Genomic DNA, 23,855 nt, shown 5'->3' on the forward strand with positions numbered 1-23,855 from the left:
CCGCGCGCCCGGCCGGCGCCGCCGCCGCTCGTGCCCCGCGCTTGGTGCTGCCGAGGCGGCCCCGCAAACGCCGTGCTCGGGCCCCGGGCGAGGCCTGCGGGAGCTGGGAGGAGGGCCGGGAAGCCGGGGCTGGAGCGCGGAGCCCGGGAGCAGCCGCTGAGGGGGCCGCTGGTTTAGCCCGGGGACAGGAGGCGGCTCCCGGTTTAGCCCGGGGACAGGAGGCGGCTCCCGGTTTAGCCCGGGGACAGGAGGCGGCTCCCGGTTTAGCCCGGGGACAGGAGGCGGCTCCGGGGGACCCCGTGGCTCCCCACAGCCACGCGAAGGAGCAGGGGGCTGGTCCCTTCTCCACAAAAACCACCCCAGGACAAGAGCAAAGGGCCTCAGGTGGAACCGAGTTAGTGGAACCAGGCCCAGGTTGAGCTGGGGGGCTCGCGTTGGACACGAGGGGTGTTTTCCGCACAGCGAGGGCAGCCGAGCCCTGGGACCAGCTGCGGGGGCAGCGGTGGAGCCACCGTCCCCGCCACCATCAGGGAACGCGGACATGGGGCGCCCGGGGACGCCGCGGAGCAGGCACGGTGCTACGGGTGGACTCGGTGGCCTTAAAGGTCTCTTCCAACCGTAATGATCCCGTGAGCTTTTATCATTGTTAATGCCATGAAATTCAAAGCCGAAGCATTTAGTATCTTCACACTCCAAATGTGTATGACAGAAGATCCCGAATTTGCTTGTGCACACGGGGCTAAAAGGGGGTGCTCCTCGGCCACACAGGCCAGGGACAGTGTTCTTGGAAGAGGGCGTTTGAAATGTGCTAGAAATGTGGGTTTTTGTTAAGGTTGATCATCCATGATGGCTCTTTGATGCCCTTAGCCTTCTGGAAGGACCTGCTRTCCCAGAGCTGGGAAAGGGATGCTGCATCTTTAAAAGCAGCATTTCCAACACCAACTTTCATGCTTTATTATTATTATTATTGTTATTATTATTATTATGTCTATATTGGGAATATTTTGAAGCCAGTTTGCTTCCAAACATGTAGGTGTGAGGAAGAACAGTCAGGAAAAGAATTTCCTTGGCCACATGCTCAGTTTCCAGCTAATTTAATTTCCAGCTTTTCTAGGAAAGAGGAGCTTGTGCTGTGTTCCGTACGAGGAGCCTGTCCTCTGCACTTGCACCATGCCTGCAGTTCCTCTGAGAAGTGGTCTAAAACACCGTCCTTAGGTGCTCTCCTCTCTGGCAGCAGAAGATGCTGCGCTGTAGCTGTGCGAGTACCCTGCCATGATCTTTCTTCTCCTTCACGTGTTTGCTTATCAGCAGAAATYGCTCGGGGTGTTAATGTTTCTTGTCCTCTCCGGAGGTGTGAGGGTGACGAGGCTGCTCGGGCGCTGTGCAGGCTCCCTGCTCGCTTTGCTCTGCGTTTTGGAGCTCCTCTTCAGGTACTGTGGGCTTCGAGYTGGTTTGGAGGTTGAAATGGGACTTGTCCCTCTTTGCCTTGAAGTTCTCCGTCCTTGACCTGTTGTGGACTGACATAGCTCCAGCCCAGCTAAGGCATTTGGGCAGGCCTTTCTCAGCTCACTTTATGATATGCTATAATCTCAAGGGCTTAATAAGGAGCACTTGGAGGGAGTTTGGGTTTTGTGCTGTGGAGCTTATCTTCTGTCCTTCACCATGTCGTTCCTCTTGAGTACTTTTTCCTGCCTCTGTGACATTGCTCTTTTATTACTGACCATCGAGTGTAGTGGGAAAGTTGTACAGAAACCTGAMTCAAAAGTAGAGGGGACTGTCGCAGCAATAGCGTGTGTCCAACGTCCCCAACAGTTTCTCAGCGGATAAGGTTTTTGGTGAGGTAGCTTCTGCTGTCACCCATCAGCAGTTGCAAGGGGAGGGAAAAAGGATTTCCTTGAGGTGCYGCCTGTAAAACTTGGTGACGTGACTGGCGAGAGCAACGTATAAGGTGTGTGAACAGAGCCAGAAAATGTACAGGTTGTGCAAAGCAGCCGCAAGTGCCACCTTGCTGCTCTTGGCTCCAAAGGCTGGAGCTGCCCTCATTTTCTCCGTCTGAAGAAGCCTGGACGTGAGCTAGCTGCCAGTGACTCTCCCTGGCCATTCTTCCTGCTGCTAAAATGTCTAATCCTGAKGTTAGAATCTGAGACTGCTCTGTTTTCTGCTCCCTTTTTGCCTCTCGTAGCCAGTTCAGCACTTGCTGTGCTGTTTATCCACCGTCATTTAGCGCTGTCAGGAAAGAGCTGGTTGAGCTCCTCGGTTTTTGTCGCTGTTGTTTCAAAGGCTCCCCTGAGTCCTGTAGCTTTTGCACGTTGGTTGTTCAATGCCTTTGATCCATTGTGAGTTTGCAAGGAATTATGTGCGTATGCATTGCTGTGCCCTTAGAAATGAGGACTGGATCATGGAATCTAGCCTGGCACCCTCGATCCTGTAGCTGCTGCAAAAGGAGCAGCCGGGGGGTTTTTAGGCTGGCTCTGCGAGCCGCAGACCCGACGCAGCTTCACACGCAGTTCTGACTAGCCCAGGAACATCCAGCTGGATCCATTCGGTGCCATTTGGGAAGTGAGTGCATTTTGGATTGTAAATCCCATGTAATGATCTCATTGCCAACTCTCAGCTCGTGGGGACCTGGGCAAGCACATGCAGTGCATGCTGCTAGCTCGAATGCAGAAAGGCAGCACAGGACGTTGGGAAGCTTAGCTAAGGTGTCTTTTATTATTACATTTATCTATTTTCATGAGGGTGTTAAGGCGCTGGAATTCCATATGACCACTCACCCATTTCTGTGGACTTCCTGAGTTCTGGCTTTCCAACAATTGTGTGCAACAGAGAAAAGAGAGGAAAAAAAAAAAAGTGTTACATTTGAGACAGAGTAAGTTAACATAATTTCTCTAATTGCCAGGAAGATTAAAAGGAAGTTTGCTTTTGGAATAGAAAAAGTTGTGGTTGAAGCTCATGATTTTAACATGTCTATCTGGAAAAGCTTTGAAAACCCCATACCTGTTGATCCCTCTTCCCCACCCTCAGCAATTATTTTGCCTGTGAGAACAAATGGAAAACTTTTTAAGGTTTTCCCCAGAGCACATATGGGTTTCCAACTCTGCATATTTTCTTTCAAAGCAACTTCTGCTAAAACTTTGCATCCCCATCTGCTTGCAACCGCACAGAGAGCTTATTGTTCCCAGCATCCGTACAAGCGGCAAAGGGTGCATGGGCATTAGGAATGGCTCGATTGTGGTCATATTTTTAAATTTGCCCTTTTGCTAAAGCAGGATTCTTACACTGGGGGGTAAAGGGCAATCTTGTCTTTCTCACACAGTWGTGCTTCGTTGCATGTGGCCAACGAAGGTCTTGAGGCACCCTGTGCTTTCTGTGTTACTCTTCCAGGAGCACCAACATGATGTTTAGCCCTATTTTAAATAAAACCTTTGGAGTTATCTGAACTTCTGTCTAGAATCAGTAGCTGTGGTGGCTGGTGGCAGCTTGAAACAGCAAGAGGGCTGTTGTGTTCATCTTACTGGTGTTCTTGCTCTCAGCCTCAGGCTTGTAACGAAAGCTTCACTCTCCTGTTATCATTTTGTTGGTTGTCCAAAGAGAAGAACCAAAAAGTGGCTCAAGAATAACATAACTGCTAATGTGAAAAAGCAAGAAGGAAAAGTATCATCTTTCTATGGGTTATTTTTATCAAAAATGAACATGTCAGCTTACAGCTGTGGTTTTCTCTTACCCACTTAGTTCAGTCTTCAAATGTGTGTTTGATTCCTCAGTGAAATGAATAGAATTGGCCATTAAAATATCTGCAAGGATCTAATTCCCAGGGCCAAGTYAGGCTGGAGAACTTGAAGGCAAATGCCCAAAGGCCTTGATTCACCCTTCAGTAATGAAGTAACTTGTCACCGTTGGACTTCAGCAGCGGGAATGCTGAGCCATTTGTTTTCTGTCAGTGTTAATGCAGCTGTGCCCTCCTGTTTGCTTTCGTGTGTACCTGCACACGCCCCATCTCCTTTTCCTTTTCCTTTCAGGTCATGAAACGCGTACGCACAGAGCAGATTCAGATGGCAGTGTCCTGCTACCTCAAACGCCGTCAGTACGCGGACTCGGAAGGTCCCTTGAAACAAGGGCTGAGGCTGTGTCAGACTGCTGAAGAGATGGCAGCTAATCTCACAGGTAAGCCTAATGTTTTCCTTGCGTGCCTCTTGACAGCAACAAGGCGAGGGTAGGTGTCTCTGTGGACTGAATAGATCAAAGTGTCTGTGTGTGGGGACTTCTTTCCTTCCGAAATGGAGGAACTTTGCAGTGTAAAGTGGTTGTGAGTTTTGAGCTTTCAGAGAATGAGAATATGGATGAAATGTAGCAAAATCAGATTTTCGGTCATTAAAAAAGCAGGCTTAAAGATCAGGTCAGATAGTTAAAAATGCACATGCTGTATCCTCAAGAACATAAAGTCTAATAAGTAGTGGTGCTGGGAGGGAGGCGAGAAAAAACTAGGTAGAAGTTAGGGAGAAGGAGGACAATCCAGTGTCCCTTTCTACTTTGGGRGGGCTGTGTCATGTGAAATAAAAGTAATAGAGGCCGTTTTTTCCCCACTTGTAAAGTTCCTCTCTATGTTGCTTGAAAATACTCTTGAGTGAGTGAAGAAGTTTCCCTTTGTGCCCTTCTCTGTCTCAAAGGCTTCCAGGTGCTGTTGCACTATCTGCTTTTTCAAGTTAATGCCTGTGACAATTTTCATTGTCACTATCTTTTTTAACAAGCTATATTAATATAAGAGCAGTACTGGAAAATTGAATAATGTCGAGTGGATGCAAATGAGGCAGATGTTGCAGTTAAAGATTACACGTAGCTTTTAAAGCTAACCCAAAATACTAGGCTGAGCTTTGGGTGAAAACAGGAGAGGAGAATTTTCTCTTAATGGAAGCACCTGGATTGTGATGACATCCCAGGCTGGGGGTGTCGGAGACCTCGTTTGCTTGTGCTGCAGTTTGGGTTGGCRTTAGCTGTTGTGTAACTGCGTGCTTGGAGCTGAGCGAGACTGGCCGATAAAATGGGTCTTTCTAGAGTAGTTTTGCCCGATTTACCAGCAAATGAGGAATGATTTCTGGGTGAATGTCTAGACTCGTTCTTTTAGTTTAGTTTCTTTTAGTTCTGAAAGARGGTAGGTTAAATATTTATCATAGACGACTTGCGCCTTGTTTTTACTTCTCATTTCCTTGTTTTCAGAGTAACTATTGGACTCTCTGAGGAAATCCTGCGCTTGGGGGTGAGGGGAATGAGACTGAACAAAACRGTGAACTGCTTTTGATGGGAGACTCGAGGGGAGTGGTGGGTGGAGAGGTCAGTGCTGTGGGGAGATCAGGACTAGGGAGCAGTTAATGTCAGGAGGTTTGCAGGGTATCCAAGTTGACTTGGGCTGTGAGCCGTTGCATTTGCGTGGGGCATCATACAGAGAACTTTATTTCAGTGCAGAGTGTGAACGCGTGTGYGTGTTTGGGTTTTTGTCTTTTTACTCATCCTCTGCCCAGTGTTATTACTAGATTTCTTGCCATTAGTTTGTGACCTCTTGCCAGCACAAGAGTTGTGTGTGTGGCGCTTCAGAACTTAGTCATCAATTCTCATTAGAGCTGAGCATGGTCTGGTGTCTTGTATTCAACCAGATACTAGTTCTTCATCTCAAACGTACTTGCAGTGTCGTCAGTGAGTGCACTGCAGTTCCCTGGATGACTGTTCACCTTAGAAAAACCCAACTTGTGCTTATCCTGACAGAGGAGCCTGAAAAGACTTTCTGCTACATTCATCTTGCTCCTGAATAAGAACTGACCAGATTCTAAAGTTTATATTGCTTCGTTTCTGGGAAAGCCATAAAATACATTTTTCTAAAGATGCTTTTTTTTGCTTGTGTCTTAACAAAATTCACTTTGCTTTTTCAGTTGATCTCTTTTTGCCTTGCTTGTAATGTTCTAAGTTGGTCTAAACTCCAAATGAGAGGATCACTTACTCTTTCTCCCGTTCTGTGTTTTCTTCTTTCAAAGGGAAAAGCGTCCTCGGATCTGGCTTTTTCAATAGTTCTGGTTCTCGGTCTGATGTTGGTGTTTCTTGTTGTCTTCTCTCAGAGGCTCTTCAGTGCATGTCCATTGCTTCATGTGCTTGCTGTGTTGGCACAGCCCTGCTTTCTGCAGTGTCTCTTACTAAAATGAAGCGCAGAGCTTCCTCTTGATGGCTCTGTATTTCTCTAAAGAGTTAAAACAGAGTTTTAGGACACAGTAGGGGCACAGGACCGGGGCACGGGCTCCTCCCATTACCACTATTACTACAGTAGTGGTAATGTGACTGTCTGTCGCTTCCTATTAACACAGCGCACTAGCTGGAACAGGGTAGGCTCACACACCACCAAGCCCACAGAAAAGAGGAACTGGGAGCTGTGAAGGAGCAGCTCCGTGTTGTAGCTGGAATGGAGGCTGCTGCCGGCCGGAGCAGGAGGCCGGCAGGGCCCTGTCACATCCACGAGCCGGTGCCTCTGCATTCGCTATCGGGACACAGAGGCAGCTGCGGCTGCAGGAAGTGAAGTCAAGCAACAGATGTTTCCAGCAGGCTCTTAGGAGCACTGGGGAGAGGGGGAAAGGAACTGTTCGTGGTAGATTGTTGTTGTTGTTGTTTTTAATGTATTTCAACCAGGACAAAAACATGCCTGAAAGCTTGTTTTGGGGGTGGCTCGTAAGCAGACTGCTCCAGGATAAGCAGTCAAAGGTGTGAGATACCTTTCAACGTCGGAGTCAAGTTTCTTGGGGAGAAAGCAGCAGTAGGTGGGGTGTGCAAGGGCACCCGAGGGCGAGCTGTGGCCGGCGGGCTGTGCTTGGGTGGCACGAGCAGGGCGGCCGGTTGCTCCCGTGGCCGCTGAAGTGGAGCCACCGGCAGGCCCTGGAGAGCGGGCCCCGTGTGCGACCTGCGGCACAGCATCCAAGGCGGCCCTTGGCCTTGGTGGCCTCTGCCGTGAGCACGAGCAGTGTGGACAGCACTGAAGACCACTGCCAGGTGCTCGGGTGCGTRGGTGTCGGCGGGCACGGGCAGGTTGCCTCGCAGAAGCGTTAAGAAACGCGCTGCGGTTTAACAAGCGCCGTGCTGCGCCTCCCGGCAGGCCCAGCMGCCTGCGCGGGGAGCGCCAGCCGCGAGAGCAGCCAGCGCTCCGGAGCGCCCGGCTCTGCCACGCCGTGTCCCGGCAGGAGGGCCCTGCGCCGCGCGGGGCCCGGAGGCCTGCACGGGCTGCCGGGGGGCTCCCGGAGCAGGAGGAACCGGGAGCCCGGGGCGGGCGGGAGGCTGCGACGGATCCCTGGCGCCGGCGCGGGAAGCCCTGGGTTGGAGCGGGCGGACACGCAGGGCTGCAGTGCCCGAGCCGGGCGAGGGAGGAAAGGAGACGGAAAGTAGGGCCAGGAACGCACGGAGAGAAGCTGTGGGAGGGGAAAGCAGGGATATTGGGAGCGTTTTTGGTAGAATAGCTAGGAGATGAAGAAAAGGAGGTAAGGGGAGGAAGGGTGAGACTCCTTGGCTTGCCCCGCTCCTCAGAGGGGCACAAGTTTAACACACTAATTAGAATCTGGAAGTGTGGGTTTTGTTGCTTGAGTTCCTAATGCCCAGCATTTGCACGGGCTCCGTCCCCAGCATTTGCACGGGCTCCGTCCCCAGCATTTGCACGGGCTCCGGGCCATCTGTGGCCCTCTGTAAATCGGCTCTCAGCCCTCGCTGGGAACCGAGCGGCTGGTTTGGCTCCAGGAGGAAAAGCCCGCTCCCTTCTCGAGTGCTTCAGAGCTGCCTTTACCAGGTTAATTCCGACTGTCTGAAAATCAGGTTGATACTGTCCCTGGAAACCGCTAGAGGATCTCCAAACCCCAACCGCAAGTTACTCTCTTCTTTGCATCCTTTAGGCTATAAAAAGTTAATACCGGTGTATGGACCAGCTGTTCTTCTGCCTAAAAATTCCCAGCAAGCAGGGCATTGCTTTTTGATTAAATTTTGCTTTAATCACATTTTGATTCAAATCTCGATGGACCGCGTTGGTTAGAAGCCAGCGGGTGCTTGCTGCGGGGAGCGGCGTTGCGCTGCCGTGGTGGAAGGGCTGAGCGGCGACGGCGGACGCCCCGCGGCCGGCCGCGCTCCGCGGAGCTGCCCTCGTTGCTGTGAGCAGAGCTGCAGCTCCTCGTGCCCAGTGCCACGCAGTAAACCTGCCCGCCGCCTCGTAGCGGAGCGAGGCGCTTGTCACGGTGTTGCTGCGGCGCGCGGGGCWGCTCGGGGCGCCCTCTGAAAGCCTGCAGGGTGCTTGGGGTGAGCCGCTGAAACCTGGAAAAAAGCTCCCCACGTAGTCCTAGTTCGTGATCTGTGGTGTGACCTTTTGGGTTTAATGAATGCCCTGCTTAGATGCTTCTGCCTGCCTCCTTTCCAGACGATTAGAAAGATGAGACRTCATCTTGGTAGCCGTGTTGCTCTGGATTTTATGACATCTCTGCTGTTTGCAGACACGCATGCGAGAACGCCGTAAACTTTCTTCTTCTTCGTCTTGTCTCYCCACAGTCCAGTCTGAATCTGGTTGTGCCAACGTTGTGTCTGCAGCGCCCTGCCTGGCAGAGCCACAGCAATATGAAGTACAGTTTGGACGGCTACGCAACTTTCTCACAGGTAAACAGCAGGAAGGAAGAGGGAAGGAGCTGGACAAGGAGTAAAGGATTCCATAACAACGCTTGTCCAACTGAATCTTTTGATTTCTAGTTATGGGATTTCATTTACTTCAATTACAAAGAATTATTTATCTTTTTTTTTTTCTGAAACAGCAGGTAACTTGGAAATGAATGTAGTTCTCTGCTGTCTTTCAGTTTAGGATTGTGGATTATGTTAAAAACTGCCTTATTTTTGTGATGGTCAAGCTTTTTTTTGCAGGAGCATTTGTTCCYATAAATTTGTCTCTACTAGCTTCAAAGAACTGCCTGGTTGTAAGTGGCCTTGTGTTTACTGCTAGTCCCATAGGTGAGAGAGAGAAAGCCGACCACACTTTAGAGGGTGGCACCACGGGAAGTGGCCCTACCCTCTTTGCACCTGTGGGCATGTCTGTGTTTGTCCAGTGTAGGAATTTGTTCCTGGTGTGTATAATCCCAGCACTAATATTCCTGGTGGTGTTAGAAAGGAGAAGGAGGGAGAAAATAGTTAAATCTTAGCCTTGCCACCTTGAGTGGTTTAATACCACTGCATTGCAGGATTGGAAGGTGGGTCCTTATGGTTTAGTAGTGTTTTGAGAAACAGAACTGTCCTCTTCAGTGGCTTACCTACCAGTATGGAAGGTGCTGCATATGGTTTCTTAGCATTGCACTGCTCAAGACCTATAGGTGTCATGCTAGCAATCTTTCAAACATTAATGTCAACTGTTTTAATCTCTTTTTGTCACTTTTGTTCGTTTTGATTTCCTGCTGCCTTGCAGAAACAAAGGCAGTTTGTGTCCGTAGCTTGCTAGCCAGCCACGGGACACTGGGAGCTTTTCTGATGTCGGCCTGCAGGAGCACTGCAGAGCGGGCAATAGACTACAGTCGCTGAATGATTTAGGAATTAGTTATTCTAGAGGTCTCGAGTCCAGCCTCCTGCTCAAAGCATGGCCAACCCCAGAGTGGGATCAGGTGGATCCAGCTGGATCCTGGAGATTCCCCTGCAGCTGTGGGCTCTGGCAGGGATGAACAAGTGGGGAGCATTTCCCTAGCTGCAACTTGCCTTTAGTCCTTTCCCTGTGCGTTTCCAGGAAGAGGCAGGTCCCGTTTCTTCTATAACGTCCCATTCAGTTTAACGCCCACTCACTTTGGTTGTCTGCAGGCTTCACAAACCCAGCTCCAACCCATTACCTGCCTCATACATTCTTGAGAGCTCTTTTTCCACTCCCATCTGCCCTCCATTCCCTCTCCTCCCTCTGCAGGGTGAGGGCTTCTCCCTCGTTGCATTTTTGGAGAGACATCATTCCTGGTGCATATGCTAACGTAACAGGGAAAAGAGTATCTCCTGGCTGCTCCCAGCTCCTTGGCAGGGATAGAGGGGCGAGAGATGCTTACACCTGCATATATATATATATGTGTGTGTGTGTATGTGTGTATACACGTATACATACATACTGCACACTCTCTCTAGTCACTTGTGCAGAGACAGGAGAGACTCACAATACAGAGAGGAGAAAGTCTAGGGGAACAGGAGAGGAAAAGATACTTAATGGAAATGGAACAAAGATGCAGTTGTGAGCGGCAGCAGGGTGAGCAGGTGAGAAAGGGCCGTGGGTTGGGTCCGACGGGCCCCGGGGCGAAGCGGCGCCGAGCGGCCGCCCTGCCTGCCCGAATAACCTAGGTAAATAATTTTCACTTAAAAGTGATTCTTAAATACCTTTTTAAATATAATTAATATTTAGAGCCCACTTAGTGCAATGAAATGTGTGCTGAGATTTTTTTAGTCTTCTTAAATATATAAGAGAAAATGGCTATTTCTCATTTCCTGTTTGTGGTGATATTTTAATAGCTGGACTGCGCCTGAAAAGGTTTTTGAAAACTGTCCCTTTTTATTCTGCAGTATACCTCACTGACTTGGAAAATCTGCTCAAATCTGTAACAGATCCTGCATGTCGCCTTTATGTGACAACAGGGGTTCATTTAGATGCAGCAGCACGAGTCCCCAAGGACCTGCCCTCCTATGCTGCTGTCAAGAGTTTTTCACAGTAATTCTCCTTGCTCTGTTTTATTCCCGGTAGAAAGTGGATTGAGAAATCATTTAATGTTTATTGCTATTTTCTGTTTTCATGTAGATTCAGATTCTCAGCACAGCCATGAAGTGATGCCTCTTCTGTATCCCCTCTTTGTCTACCTCCATCTGAACATGGTCCAGAATGGCCTAAAAAGCACAGTGGACAGTTTTTACAGCCGCTTCCATGGCATGTTCCTGCAGAACGCCAGCCAGAAGGATATCATTGAGCAGCTGCAGACCACCATGACCATCCAAGATATCCTGTCCAACCTGAAGCTCCGAGCTTTCCTGGACAACAAGTACGTGATCCGCCTGCAGGAGGACAGCTACAACTACCTTCTTCGCTACCTCCAAAGTGACAACAACAACGCGCTGTGCAAAGTGCTGACCTTGCACATCCACCTGGACGTGCAGCCCGCCAAGAGGACYGACTACCAGCTCTACGCCGGCGGCAGCTCCGCGCGCGGCGACAGCAACGGCCTGGAGGCCGGCGACGTGCCGGCTGCCATCCTGCAGAACGAGGCGGCCCTCGAGTCGCTGCAGGACAGCATCAAGCGCGTCAGGGACGGGCCCCCTTCCCTCACCACCATCTGCTTCTACGCCTTCTACAACACGGAGCAGCTGCTGAACACGGCGGAGATCTCGCCCAACAGCAAGCTGCTCGCGGCCGGCTTCGACAACTCCTGCGTGAAGCTGTGGAGCCTGCGGGCCAGCAAGCTGAAGGCCGAGCCCCACCTGGTCGACGTGTCCCGCATCCGCCTGGCTTGCGACGTCCTGGATGACGAGGTCGGCATACCCTCTCTTCCTCCCTCCTTTCCTTCCCCCTTTCTCCTTGGGGTACTTTGGCATTGCTGAGTGTTGGATAGCGTYGTGAGGCTGCCCCACAACCTGTCCACCTTGGCACTAATTTATTTATAACAGGCTATATAGCCTGCTCTCCTCCCTGCTTTCTCTAGCAGTGGCTGTAGATGCTGCACTGCAGCCCCGTGAGTGTGTGCTCAGGCAAGAGTTTACCACTCCTGGCCGCTGGTCCCCTTTCTCCATCCATTCTTGGAACAGATCCTGGCACACAGGCGGCTACGCAGCGGGTTCCTGGAGGGACAGCTCTCTCCTAGGACATGCATGAAGCCTCCCAGGAGAAGGAGGGATGGAACAAGGACCTGGGCGGTAAAAACACACTGTAGTGTGCGAAAGCTAGAAGGGAAATGGCTCAGAACCACCTGTCAGGGTTAGGGAAGGAGGAGGCCAAAGCAGGAAGGAAAATAAGGACAGAGTAAGGAAAGAGCCAGAGTAGGTGTGTGAAAGGTCTCAGGAAGGAGAAGGGTTGCTGAAGTGCAAGCCTGTGTTTAAGGAGTCACCCTAACCAGAGATGAGGAGTTCATATGGAAAAAATTTGCARAACGGTTAAGGAATGTGCAGCATGGACACCTCGGATGCTTCCAGCTCTGGAGGAGGCAGGGATGTGTGTGCGTTCCTGTTCCCGCTCCAGGCAGAAGCTGGAGCCGGGGCCGGAGCCAGAGCGCGGCTCCTCGTGCGCCCTTCATCGCCTTCCAGTCTCCAGCGCTTCCACAGCCCCCGCCCCAGGCACTGTCTGTCTGGTCTGGTGGGGATCAGCACCTGTGGCTCCTGCTCTGTGCAATCCCTGCTCCCTGGGAAGAGGCCTCTTTCCTTCCTGTGTTAGCAGCTTGTGGGAGACACGTCCCCTTTCCCGCTGTTTGGTTTCCCCTTCCTGAGGAGGCTCTGGTAGCAGCGCTGTGGGTGTTTTTGGGAGCTTGCGGAGCGTTTGCTGTGAGGGGGGACCTGGGGCCAGGAACTGCACTGCACCCCGGCTTGGGGGTCCCACTTAGGGACCACTGCACTGCACCCCCACTTGGGGGGCAGAGGCGGTGTGTGCAGCTAGGGCAGCGCAGCCACGTGCCTGCTGCTTCCCAGCCCAGCCCGGCTGCTGGGTGAGCGGGAAAGCAGCCCGGGAKGAAGCCCTGGGCAGCTTCCTTTATAATGCACAGGAGTCCCTAGGACATGTTCCTATAGATTGCCTGCCGTGGAAATCAAATGTAAATACCCTTGAGCAGAGGAGAGTTTTCCATGAGAAGTCTGCAGGTCGCCTCTGCTGGCTTCAAACTCCAGAGTGAACATTTGCCAGGTGGTCAGGAGCGTGTGTGAGGCTCCTGGCCGGTGTTTGTGTATCTTGTGTGTGTTATGGAACAGTCACGGAAGCGTCCATGCTTGTTGGTCATTTAATATCCTGTGAATCCTGCAGTATTTGTGTGCAGGTCTGAAAATAAAATCTGACAGAAGGCCCTACAGAGCAGAAATGGTGTTGCTCTGAACAACTTTACTACTAATAAAACAAATCCTGACTGGATAAGGAGTCAGGGTTGAGTTGGAGGCTATACAARCATGAAGATGCTGTTGGTTACGTGTCCTGAATCCAAATAAAAGACTGTGGACTAAAAATGAATTAAATTCAAGCMAATTCACATATTTGGGGGCCCCTGAGTGAGAATACACAGGCACTGCCGGCTCGGAGCAGAGCAGTGAGTGCTTGGGAGACCCTGGGATGGAAGCCACAAATGCAGAGACACGAGGCGAGCACCCTGGCTGGCTGCAGCCAGTGGCACAGGTCAGTGCAAACAGCAGCTGTGTTTCAGTCACTGGGACACRATTAGCAGCTACCAACAATGACAAACTTAATGAAAAGTTTGACAAAGTACAAAAATCCTTATGTGCTCGGGCGTTACTTGAGCATGGTCTGCGAAACAACTCGGGGTGGTTTCKGTAGTGTTCCTTCATTTTGTTTGATTTCAGTATTGCGTAATGGGGTTTGGTGCAGAACTAGATCTAAATTGTGCCTGGCACAMTTAGCCTGTGGCTGGGACTCTGAATTCTGGAACGGCAGGAAGAAAGGTGCTGCCCTGGGATCTACCCCTGCACGGCTTTCTCCGCTAGATGTGGGCATGGCTCTGTTGGCATCTCAGTAGCACTACAGGAGGTGAGGGAACTAGCTTGCTGCCAGTGGAGAAGGAACCTTTCCTCATCCCAGTGGTGCTGGGGTGTTTTTGTGGGGCTTGCTGGCCCTCCTAAGGCTGATGCTTGGTGGAAGAGGATGGCGAGACATCAATTTGGGGTCGTCTTTCTGGGCCAAAAYGTGGTTGGGCTGGGAAGAAGGTGAGTGAAGAACTTCTGTCATTCAAAAAGCAAACAACAACAGAAAAGGCATTTAACAGCATCCCCWCACTACTATAACAAGCAGGTTCAGGGCAGCATAAAAGTCAAAATTACTATTTAATGGGGAAAAAAGCTCTCTGTAGAGTTAATATTGCTTCTTTTGTTGCTGTCAGGTGTGTACACTTACCTTACACTGGAAAAGCACCACCATAACCAACCATTTATTGGGGCTTTATTCCTTCCCCATTCCTACGGGGTATTCTCCCCGTTGGTATCATAAATGGAAACTGTCCTTTGTAACAAAAAAATTGAAATAATTTAATCTTTCTTTGGGCTTATTAGTAATGTGTTCTTTTGGAGTCTTGCTGTTGCTCGGGAAGAATTCCTGTTGCTGTCAAAGAGGAGCTTTTTGGCTCATTTTAGTAATGAGCTAAACTTTCCAGGTATCTCCTATGCCTTAAGATCTGTTTTCATGCTGTTGCTTTTCAAAATGGGTAGTGCAAATAATAAAGGGCAGCAATGAGTGTGTGTGTATGTGTGTAGGTTTGGATTAAAATAGGATTGCATAGTATAATTTCTGGTACATTCCGAACAACTACGATCCGTTCTTGCTAGTGTAGAGTAGTAGCCACTTCAGAAGTGGCCAGTGGATACGTCAGTAGTCCTTGGTGGGATATTTTATATATATATTTAAGAAATGCATTCAGTGTCTGGAATAGTATGGTATACAGGAAAATAAAATGCTATGAAGAGTATCGATTGCTGATCCTTGCTGATTCGTAGCACAGGTTGCAAGCTTGTAGCTGCAGACCTGCTGCTCACCTCTGCTGCCGTAGCTGAGGGATGCAGGGAAAGTTGTGCCTCGTCTGCCAAAGCAATGGAGCTGGATTCCACAAGGCTGTATTTGCAGCCGCCGCCTTAAGCTGGTTAGCAGGTGGACCTGGTTAGGAAGGAAATGGAAAAACTCAGTGCCTGGGCAGCGTTAGAGCTGCAGTGTTTCCAGGGAGCCTGTAAGGCAGCGCGCGGCTGTCGGGCTAAGCGGCTGTCGAGCAGCAGTCGGAGACAGGATTGCTGCCCGTGGACGCTGCCGGAGCGTGGGCTTTGCTGCCCAGCTGCTGCTCGAGAGAGCCCCTCGTGGAGGGCAGCCCAGCTGCCTGCAGAGCACCCACGGAGCCCCGCAGCGCGACCTTAACTACCTGCAGAATTTGCTGAAATTATGGTAAAACGTGGAGAATGTGAGCGGGCTTTYGCTGGCGGCTCCTCGGGAGCCGTGGCTGTGCTGAAGCAGTATGAAGTGCTGCAGGTGTCGGCCTCTCCGCTTGGATGCGGAGGCTGGAGCCGCCGTGGGCTGGAGCAGGCAGCAGAGCCTGCTGCAGCCCGCACCTCCTGCACGGAGAGCCGCTTCCCACACCTCCCTGCACGCCGGARAGGACCCGCGGCTCCGGGTCCTGCTGCAGAGCTGCCCCCTGACAAAGGGGCAGAGCTGGCAGCCCCCTCGGCACGGCACAGCACAGCTCGCTGCTGTGACCAGCCTCCTGAGGCCCTCGTGTTTGTGTGTGTGTGCTCTTATTGGGATCGGAGAGTTACGGGGGGGGAAAAGGAGAAGGTTTCCAATGCCATCCTTTCTGGTGATTATTCATCTTCTCCTTCCTCAAAATAGATGGTCTGACCTAAATAAGCTTCAKACGTTGGGTTCTTCTGAAGGGTGGGGGTGTGAAAAAGCACTTAATGCTCCTGKTGGAATTTGGGTGGAGAAAAAGATATTGCGGCCTCGCTGGGTCCCTTTGTACATGGGGGATGAAGAAAGAGCGTCCAGCAAATAGCTCCGCGCCTCCTGCCTAAAGACCTCTGGGCCGCTTYTCCTCTGCTGTGAGGTTCATTTCCAATCATGATCACACCAAAAGAGCAGATGCCAAGATCACTCTCAACAGCTTTGCSAAAAGTTTAGCAGAGAGCAGGCAGGGAATAAGCAAATGTATTTAGCAAGCGTTTTAAAGCAAAAGACATTTGGAAAAATATCATAAAATATTCCTTTCCTCATATTTGCATGGAGTGTCTGGTCGAGGTGTATCCAGGAGCAGGCATGAGGSTACACAAAGCAAAGCCCTTATCTCCTCATCTCCCTCGGCGCTCTCCCAGATGTACAGTGTGCTGGCCAGCCTCTGTGCCTGTGTTRCATCCAAGGTGCCACCTCTAAAGCAAACCCTGCTGTGCCAGCACCCTGCCCCTTCTGCTCGGGGCGTTTCCTGCGTTTGCTGAGGAGCTAAAACAGAGGTAAACGCGCTCTGCTCTTCTCCTTTTTTTCTATCCCCCTCTCTCCCCAACCCACCCCCGCCAGGAGGAAGAGGATGACGGCRTGGGCACGGAGATGAAGATCCTGAGAGGCCACTGCGGGCCCGTGTACAGCACCAGGTTCCTGTCGGACAGCTCGGGGCTGCTCTCCTGCTCGGAGGACACGTCCATCAGGTACTGGGACCTGGCGAGCTTCACAAACACGGTGCTGTACCAAGGCCACGCGTACCCGGTGTGGGACCTGGACATCAGCCCGTGCAGCCTGTACTTCGCCAGCGGCTCCCACGACCGCACCGCGCGCCTCTGGTCCTTCGACCGCACGTACCCGCTGCGCATCTACGCGGGCCACCTGGCCGACGTGGACTGCGTCAAGTTCCACCCCAACTCCAACTACCTGGCGACGGGCTCCACGGACAAAACGGTGCGCCTGTGGAGCGCCCAGCAGGGCCACGCCGTGCGGCTCTTCACGGGGCACCGCGGGCCCGTGCTCGCGCTCGCCTTCTCGCCCAACGGCAAGTACCTGGCGTCGGCGGGCGAAGACCAGCGCCTCAAGCTGTGGGACTTGGCCTCGGGGAGCCTCTACAAGGAGCTGAGGGGGCACACGGACAACATCACCAGCCTTACTTTTAGCCCCGACAGCAGCTTGATTGCTTCGGCCTCCATGGATAATTCTGTCCGGGTCTGGGACATTCGGAACAGTTACTGCAACGCCCCCGCAGATGGGTCTTCCAGTGAACTGGTCGGTGTGTACACCGGGCAGATGAACAACGTACTGAGCGTGCAGTTTATGGCCTGTAACCTTCTTCTAGTGACTGGAATTGCACAAGAAAATCAGGAACATTAATTTTTTTTTTCCTTTGGGATGTGGGTGGGTGTCCTGAATGCCAGAGTCCATTACAAGATGAAATTAAATTACTGACTGTGAAACACTTTTCTTCCTCTGTCCCAGTGAAAGGCACGTTCAGAGTGACAGAAGTGCTTTAAAATGTCTTGCCCACAAAATGGCCCATGCTGAATGTTGAATGGAGGGAGAAAAAAAAATATATATATATATATGTGTGTGTGTGTGTTGTAACCTTGCACTGGTAGGGATGGGGAAAAGGAGAGGAAATTCTGCTGACCAGTAGCTTGGGAAAACCAAAAGCCTGGTCCAGACGAGTGAAAGTGCCATTCGGGTAAGTTGATGACCTGCRCTTAAATACCCTGCATCGACTGATGGGCAACAGACCTTACCCACTGCTCCCCGAGGCTGGAGCGTGTGCACAGCTGCTGGCCCAGTGCTTGTTTCCTTTTGTTCTTCCTGATATTACAGAGGACCAGTATTTTAAGACCCTTACATTAAGAGAAAATTATGTATTTTCTACAGCAAATAGTGGCCTGAAGAATTACAGCTCCCTGTAGCACTTCTGCAATGTTTTGGACTACTTAAGTAAAAAAAAATACAGCCTTCCTTTTTAGTAAGGCAGGTGGGAATCCGACCTCACTTGGGGCTCATCTCTGCTTTGGTTTGGCTCTTGGTGCTAGCTGTGATGCTTGTATTTATGGTCCAGAAATTAGGGAACTCTCTGAATCTGTTTGCACTGTGTTTTGCAGAGGGGAGGATGYCTTGGGTAGGGGCTAGAGCGGTAGCTTAAAGGCCAGTAATCATCTGCCTTGGCCAAAGGAGGTCGTGGTGCAACCGAGCAGGCTACGTGTGGACTCCTAGTGAGAACTGGGCACGTCGGCCGCATCGCGGGAATATTTCCGTAAATGGGAATTGGCAGCTGAGGAGGGAGACAAGGAGCGAGAGGCACCAAGTGACATGGGAAAAAATAGTATTACTAAATTATTGTGCGCACACAGAGCACAGAGGCAGCTTTGCCAGTGTTGGATTCTTTTTTTTTTTCCTCAGAGTGTTGCAAGAGGAGTTTCATGGACACTTTGTGAAATAAATCATCAGCATTGAAAACCTGGATCAGAGGAGAAAGCACGTTCTAATCTGTCACTYGGAGAGAGATTAAATATTTCTGCTTTCTGGAAAAAGTTATTATGTATTTTATTTTCTATTAAAGCATCTAGTTTAAAAAAGAAAAGAAAAGAAAAGTAGAAAAAATAAGAAGTGGTTTGGTGCCTTTGTGGGAGTGTCGCCGTGACTTGCCCGGGCAGGGTCGTGCTTGGTCCTGCTSCCCTGGCGCTCTGCGCCGCTGTCCCCCCGGGCCACGGGGGCGGTCACGGAGCCAGGAACTGATGCGACCTTGTGGATCGGCTGACATGGAAGTGAAGAAGCAGGGGGGCTCCGGCAGGCCCTGCGCATGGAAGGCCTTGCCCTGCAGAGCTATGTTACCTGTCGTTTGTGGCTAAGCTTTAAAGCTTATTTTTWAAAAAAAACACCTATTTGTGGTTCTAAAACCCCTCTTTTGAGGAAGGGCCCAACAATCCTTGTGTTTTTCRGACTGATTACCTGTGTGAAATGGTGCTTCCCTTCCAGCTTCCCTCGGGCTTTCTGGACTTCCCCAAGAGAATCCCCTTGAGAACATCAAAGTAACCCAAGAGTTCACAACTGCATCTCTTTTTTTTGCCTGCTCAGCTTGGTAAATTGCCCAGATGTTTTCCCAGAGAGGTGCCTGATCTTTCTGAGAGGAGTAACCACCCAGGAGCATGAGGAGTAACCACCCAGGAGCATGAGCAGTCCCTGCCACGTCGGAGCTGCCCGGCGCTTCCCGCCTCCTGGCAGCTGGATATCCAAATGGGAGGGAGCTCTCCAAGGCCAGCCTGACACCTCTTGGGAGAGCAGCATGGGAGGCGGTTGCGCTGCCGACAGTCCCTGCTGTGCAGGCTCCAAACCCTCCCCGGGGAGCGCAGAGGATCCGCCGCGCCGTACCTTGGGCCCCGTGGTGATCCTTGAGGTTGTACCTGGAGCGGCTTTGCCTGATTCTGCGGATCCAGGTCCAACGTTCTGGAATGAGAGGAGTGCTCCTGCACCTTGGCGGGGTGTGGAGCTGCTGGGCTCAGCGCCCGTGTCCGTGCCTAGGATGGAGCCGGCTCTGCAGCTCGTGTGCTGTTTGCTGCCTTAGCCAGAGCAGGGCCTCGCTTGGGAGCAGATGGGGTTGTGCTCCCAAAATAGTTTTAAAAACAAAAGACAGAGGCAAGAAAACAAACAAAAAGCAGGTGAGATGGGCAGCTAACAAAGCTGCCTTTAACATCTTCACTTTTACAATGCAGTTTGAGCTTTTAATAATTTGGGGTATTCCAAAGTATTTTGCCTAAAAACAAAATGACGTGAAAGAAGTCTCTTTGGAAGCAAATCATGTTTTATGTATGTAAACTAAAAAGATGTAAATGTGATTTCTGAGGGAGTGAAATATGTTGTCATTAATGAGGGACTTTGAAATGATCATCTTTTATGTATTGTTTGGAGAGTGCTTGGTGCTCATGGAATGTAAATGTTTGGAGGCAGGAAGCCAGGGAACAATCTCGACTGCAAGAAATGCCTGCAACTAATTGAAAGCCTGARTTTCCAGGCGGTATTGGGAAAACAATAGGAGTGGGAGGAAGCAGTACCTCAAGCCTGGCAGAACTGAGGCAGCAATCTCTCCAGCAGCGTATTATGGAGCTCGCAGCTTCCACGGCTTTCTGCAGCTAGAAGTTCTGCGCCTTGATTTGGTGGCAAAGGGGAAAGGAAAGAATTTCCCTTTGGGGACGTCCATCAAATCCATCCATCCGACCACTTCATTCTGTGCCCCAAGATCCTGAATTAATAACGGCARTGGACAGCGGAACAGGGTCTCAAAGGAGGTCATGAATCCAGGCTGCAGCACGGTGGGTGGAATGGTAGTGGTGCTCGGAACGTGGACTGGACAAGCTCACGAAAGCAGAGCGCGGTGCTTGCCCTGACACGCGGAAAGCCTGTTGCAAGGGCACAGCTGCCCTGCCTGCTTTAACACTATCCCTTTTAACGCTGTGTTTTAACCAACACATGTATTGCCACATGGTGCAATCTACGTTAAACTCGCGGTTCATTTCATCATTTCCCTCCTCATGCGGGTTTCTTTGTTAAATTGTTTTTTTTTTTCCCCTTACACATGTCTTTAAGAAGATTTTCCAGAGATGATCTTTCCATTAACAGATCCTCGGGATTTTCACAGATAAGCAGAGMGGCCTTTAGCCAGTTCTGCCACCCGGGTTCCAACAGTTGCTGTTAGTCCTCCTGACATGGGAGCGTTTTCAAAGCCCCGAATTGGCCTTGGCTCTGAGTGGTGTCTAGTTGCTCGTGGTGAGCCAGGGTCTAAAACTGAACYGTTACAAGACGCTGCTGTGACAGTTAAATTAACTGCCTGAATGTCCCTGGCCAAAGACTACATCCCGTCATGCTGCACGTTAGCTAGGACTTTTTTTAAGGTATTGGAGAGGGGCCAAAGCTGACTGAAATAACAAGCTCACCGAGTTCAGGCTGTTTCAAGGGCAGAATACTGGTGAAATCTGTTGCAAGCAGAGTTTGTTTTTTTTTCTTTACAGTTTTAAACATATGCACCTGCTTTCCACTCCCTGCTCACCGTTATATAATAGAATTCAGCTGCAGTTATATGGAAAATGCCATGTTTGCTGTATTCTGTCTAAGGGCCCAATTTGGGCGACGCGTTAGCCACTGTGTGTGCCCATCCTGCAGAAATGCTCTCCCAGGGCTGTGGAATTCGGGGATAAGGCAGCCGCGGCAGCTGTTTCAKCGGTGCAACTTGTAACCACAAAAGGGGCTCTGGTTTCAAGCCAGAGAAGGGATGACGTGCGCTCAGCTGAGGGTCAGCAGCAGGCAGGGCAGGACGCTGTCCTAGCTGGGCCTTTGCCTCCTTAGCCAGGGCAGGTCTTTGCAGCTCGGGTTAAGGTAAAATGGACTCCTCTTTGCCTAACCCGTCCCTGGTTTGGCAGTGACCACAATCCTCTCGTYGTGACGAGCTTTGTAACAGCAACAAATATACAGATTAGAAATGCATATATGTAGTTGAGGAGAGGAGGAAAAAGCCTCCTGTTGCCCCCTTTCAGAGAGGGAGGTGGTTGGTTGTCACTCCCGCAGCTCTGGAGCGTGGGATGGGACGTGGAGCAGCAGTGACAAGGGGCAGGGTACGAGGTGGGTACCACAAGGGCACCTGCTCCTGTGCCGTTAGTGCTGCCTTCCCGGCAGGGGTTCCTCTGTCCATCCTGGTACCTATATATATATCCAGCAATTTTGATTCCAGTAGCTTTGGTAGGGAGGAGAGCTGGTGAACCCACTTGGTGAAGTCATTAAGCTTTCCTCCTCGCTCACAAATCACCTGCAGACATACTCTTAATCAGATACGGGGTTTGTCTGTGGCTTTCCAGCGAGGCCGGCTGGAAACGCCTCTGGTACTGCTCCCAGCTCAGAGAGGCCCTTGCTCTCGTGATACCCCTTGGGGGAGCCGCCACGCTCTGGGCCTCCCACCCCGAACTGGGCAGGCACCAGGTCACGCTCCCCTTCCTCCTCTGCAGGTAAGCGAGCAGGTTGTCCAGAAACAGCTAGTGCTGCAGCAGTGTGCAGCGCTCTGGTAGAGCTCTGCCTGAAGCCTGTGGTGCTGCAGGAGAAGCATCCCAAGGATAGGTCCCGCGTGGCATCAGGAGTTGTTGGAGGTGGAAAGAACCAGTCCGCTCCAATCTCTGAGGAAGCGGGGAAAGGTGAAGGTTGATCGCCCGTGTTGCCCTTCTTGTGGGGAGTTCGCTCCATGTCCGCTGTGCTCCTGCTCATTGCTGCCTTGGCCAGCCCGGCACTTGGCTTTGCAGTCATTAGCGAAACTCCACGCTTCCCAAGAGGGGGAAGAACTGTGAAAATAAGCACAGAAACAGCAAGGTGCCCACTGCCCTGATACAGGGAACTGCAGCTGCCCCGTAAGAAAACCCCGGGCCAACCAGTGCTGCCTGCCTAGAGAGGCTGGCCGCTCATCCAGCGCCCAGAAAAGCCCTGCAAAAACTCACCAAACCCAGGAGGTTTGTCCTTCAGGACCGGCRTGAACCCCTCCTGGGCTGCACGTCGTTTAGGTACGGAAAACAACCAGCACTACCTTTGACACCCCGACACCGGCAACTCCGGGTGCACCCGGGGCTTCCTGGTGCTTCGGCTTCACGTGCCGCGTCGGGGGTCACCGGCGGGAGCCGGCAGAGACGCCGGCCCCGCTCCTGGCCGGGCGCTGCTCTCCTGCACTGCTGCTGCCTCTGCCGTTCCTGCTAAAGGCCACATTGGAGCAGTCCGCGTGTGGTAAACAACCTGGAAAAGAACAGCCAGAACTTTAGGCGCTCTTTTCCCTGCGAGTTTTGCATTTCTTGTGTTTTGTTTTACCTTTTTTTTTCTTTTTCCTGGAACAAAAGACTAAAACAATCAGCACGATAAAGCTCTCCTTCACCTAAGCTCTTTGTCAACTTTGCTAGGTGAATTTCCTCATCAAAGATGATGTAGGGGGAAATATTTGGTGTTTTTTGCTGGTTTTGCACTTTTTCAATTCTTTACTTGCCCACCTGTAACTGATCATTTCTTCTCCAAAGCCCCCTAAGAAAAAAAAAGTGGCCTTTGAGTTCGCCACGAGCCATTCTGCTGCGGCCAGGGCAGGGAACGCCGGAGCTGGCGAGAGCCGCGGTGCCCATGGCGCCGTTTGCGCCGGTGCGGCTACGTCAGGAGCGCACGGGGCACGTTCCGACCTGCTCGGGTTTATCGAGATCATCCCTCCTTTTCCCAGGGCGCAGCCTCTGGAAGGCCCCAACCCATCCCAGGGCCCTGGTCCCCTCCACTCAGCTGCCCCCAGAGCAGCCCCATCACTGGTGGCAAAGCACCTAAAATCCAGGATAAATCAACCGCCCTTTCAACTACAAATAAAATAAAATAAAATAAAATAAAATAAAATAAAATAAAATAAAATAAAATAAAATAAAATAAAATAAAATAAAATAAAATAAAGTTTGTTTTCCCCTTTTGCAAACTTCTTGGTATCCCTTTCCTCCAGGAAGCCCCTTCCTTTCAGAAAGCCTCCCAGACTCCCAGAAAGACTCCCAGAAAGCAAAAAAATAAAAGAAAACTGTAAAAAGGATTTTGACCCATTCCCTGTTTGTCATATAAGGTAGATGGTGATATATGGACGGGTACGAAGGAAAACAAACAAACAAAACGGCCTAAATAATAAAAAAAGGGGGGAAATTAACCCCGTAAAGGGCAACCAGGGCCGCCCGGCGGCCGTTGGCTGCACACGGCCCTTCCCCTCCCCCCACCCCGGGAGGCGCGGCCCGGGGCGGGCACCAAGGCTCCCGCCCCGGGCCCGCCTCCTGCCTCGGGCATCGATTGGTCGCGCCTCGCTGGGGGCAGAAGGCGAGCGCCACAAACGTCCCCGCGGGGCGCTCGCCTGGCGGGAGCGGCGCGAAAAGGGTCCCTACGCTCCGCACTGCGCATGCGCGGCCGCAGTGTCCGCCGCCTCAGCGGCCCGGCGGGCGCCGCGTGCCGGTGCGCGGGGAGGCCGGCCCGGGCCCCGGAGCGGGCGCTCCTCAGTGATAACCAACAGTTAATGACAGCGCGGTGCCCCGCGCCCCGTCCCCGCCGCGCGGGTGTGAGAGCGGCCCCTCCATGCGGGAGCCGCCGTGGCGGGTGCCGCTCAAAGGCGCCCCTTCCCGCGGCGCCTCCGCGC

At 51.6% G+C, this 23,855-nt stretch overlaps 1 protein-coding gene across 1 annotated transcript; it reads left to right on the plus strand.

The window, feature by feature from the left end:
• The first annotated feature begins 2,113 nt into the window (after positions 1–2,113).
• On the plus strand, positions 2,114–17,260 carry TAF5L (TATA-box binding protein associated factor 5 like). The gene is made up of 5 exons (XM_026053401.1): positions 2,114–2,559; positions 4,020–4,164; positions 8,554–8,658; positions 10,805–11,529; positions 16,250–17,260. The coding sequence occupies exons 2-5, from the start codon at positions 4,023–4,025 to the stop codon at positions 17,045–17,047; spliced, it is 1,770 nt and encodes a 589-aa protein (XP_025909186.1). The 5' UTR covers positions 2,114–2,559; positions 4,020–4,022; the 3' UTR covers positions 17,048–17,260.
• The last annotated feature ends 6,595 nt before the right edge of the window (positions 17,261–23,855 follow it).

Source organism: Nothoprocta perdicaria, unplaced genomic scaffold, assembly GCF_003342845.1.
Source record: "Nothoprocta perdicaria isolate Ctin4 unplaced genomic scaffold, notPer1 scaffold_99, whole genome shotgun sequence".
NCBI classification, from domain to species: domain Eukaryota; kingdom Metazoa; phylum Chordata; class Aves; order Tinamiformes; family Tinamidae; genus Nothoprocta; species Nothoprocta perdicaria.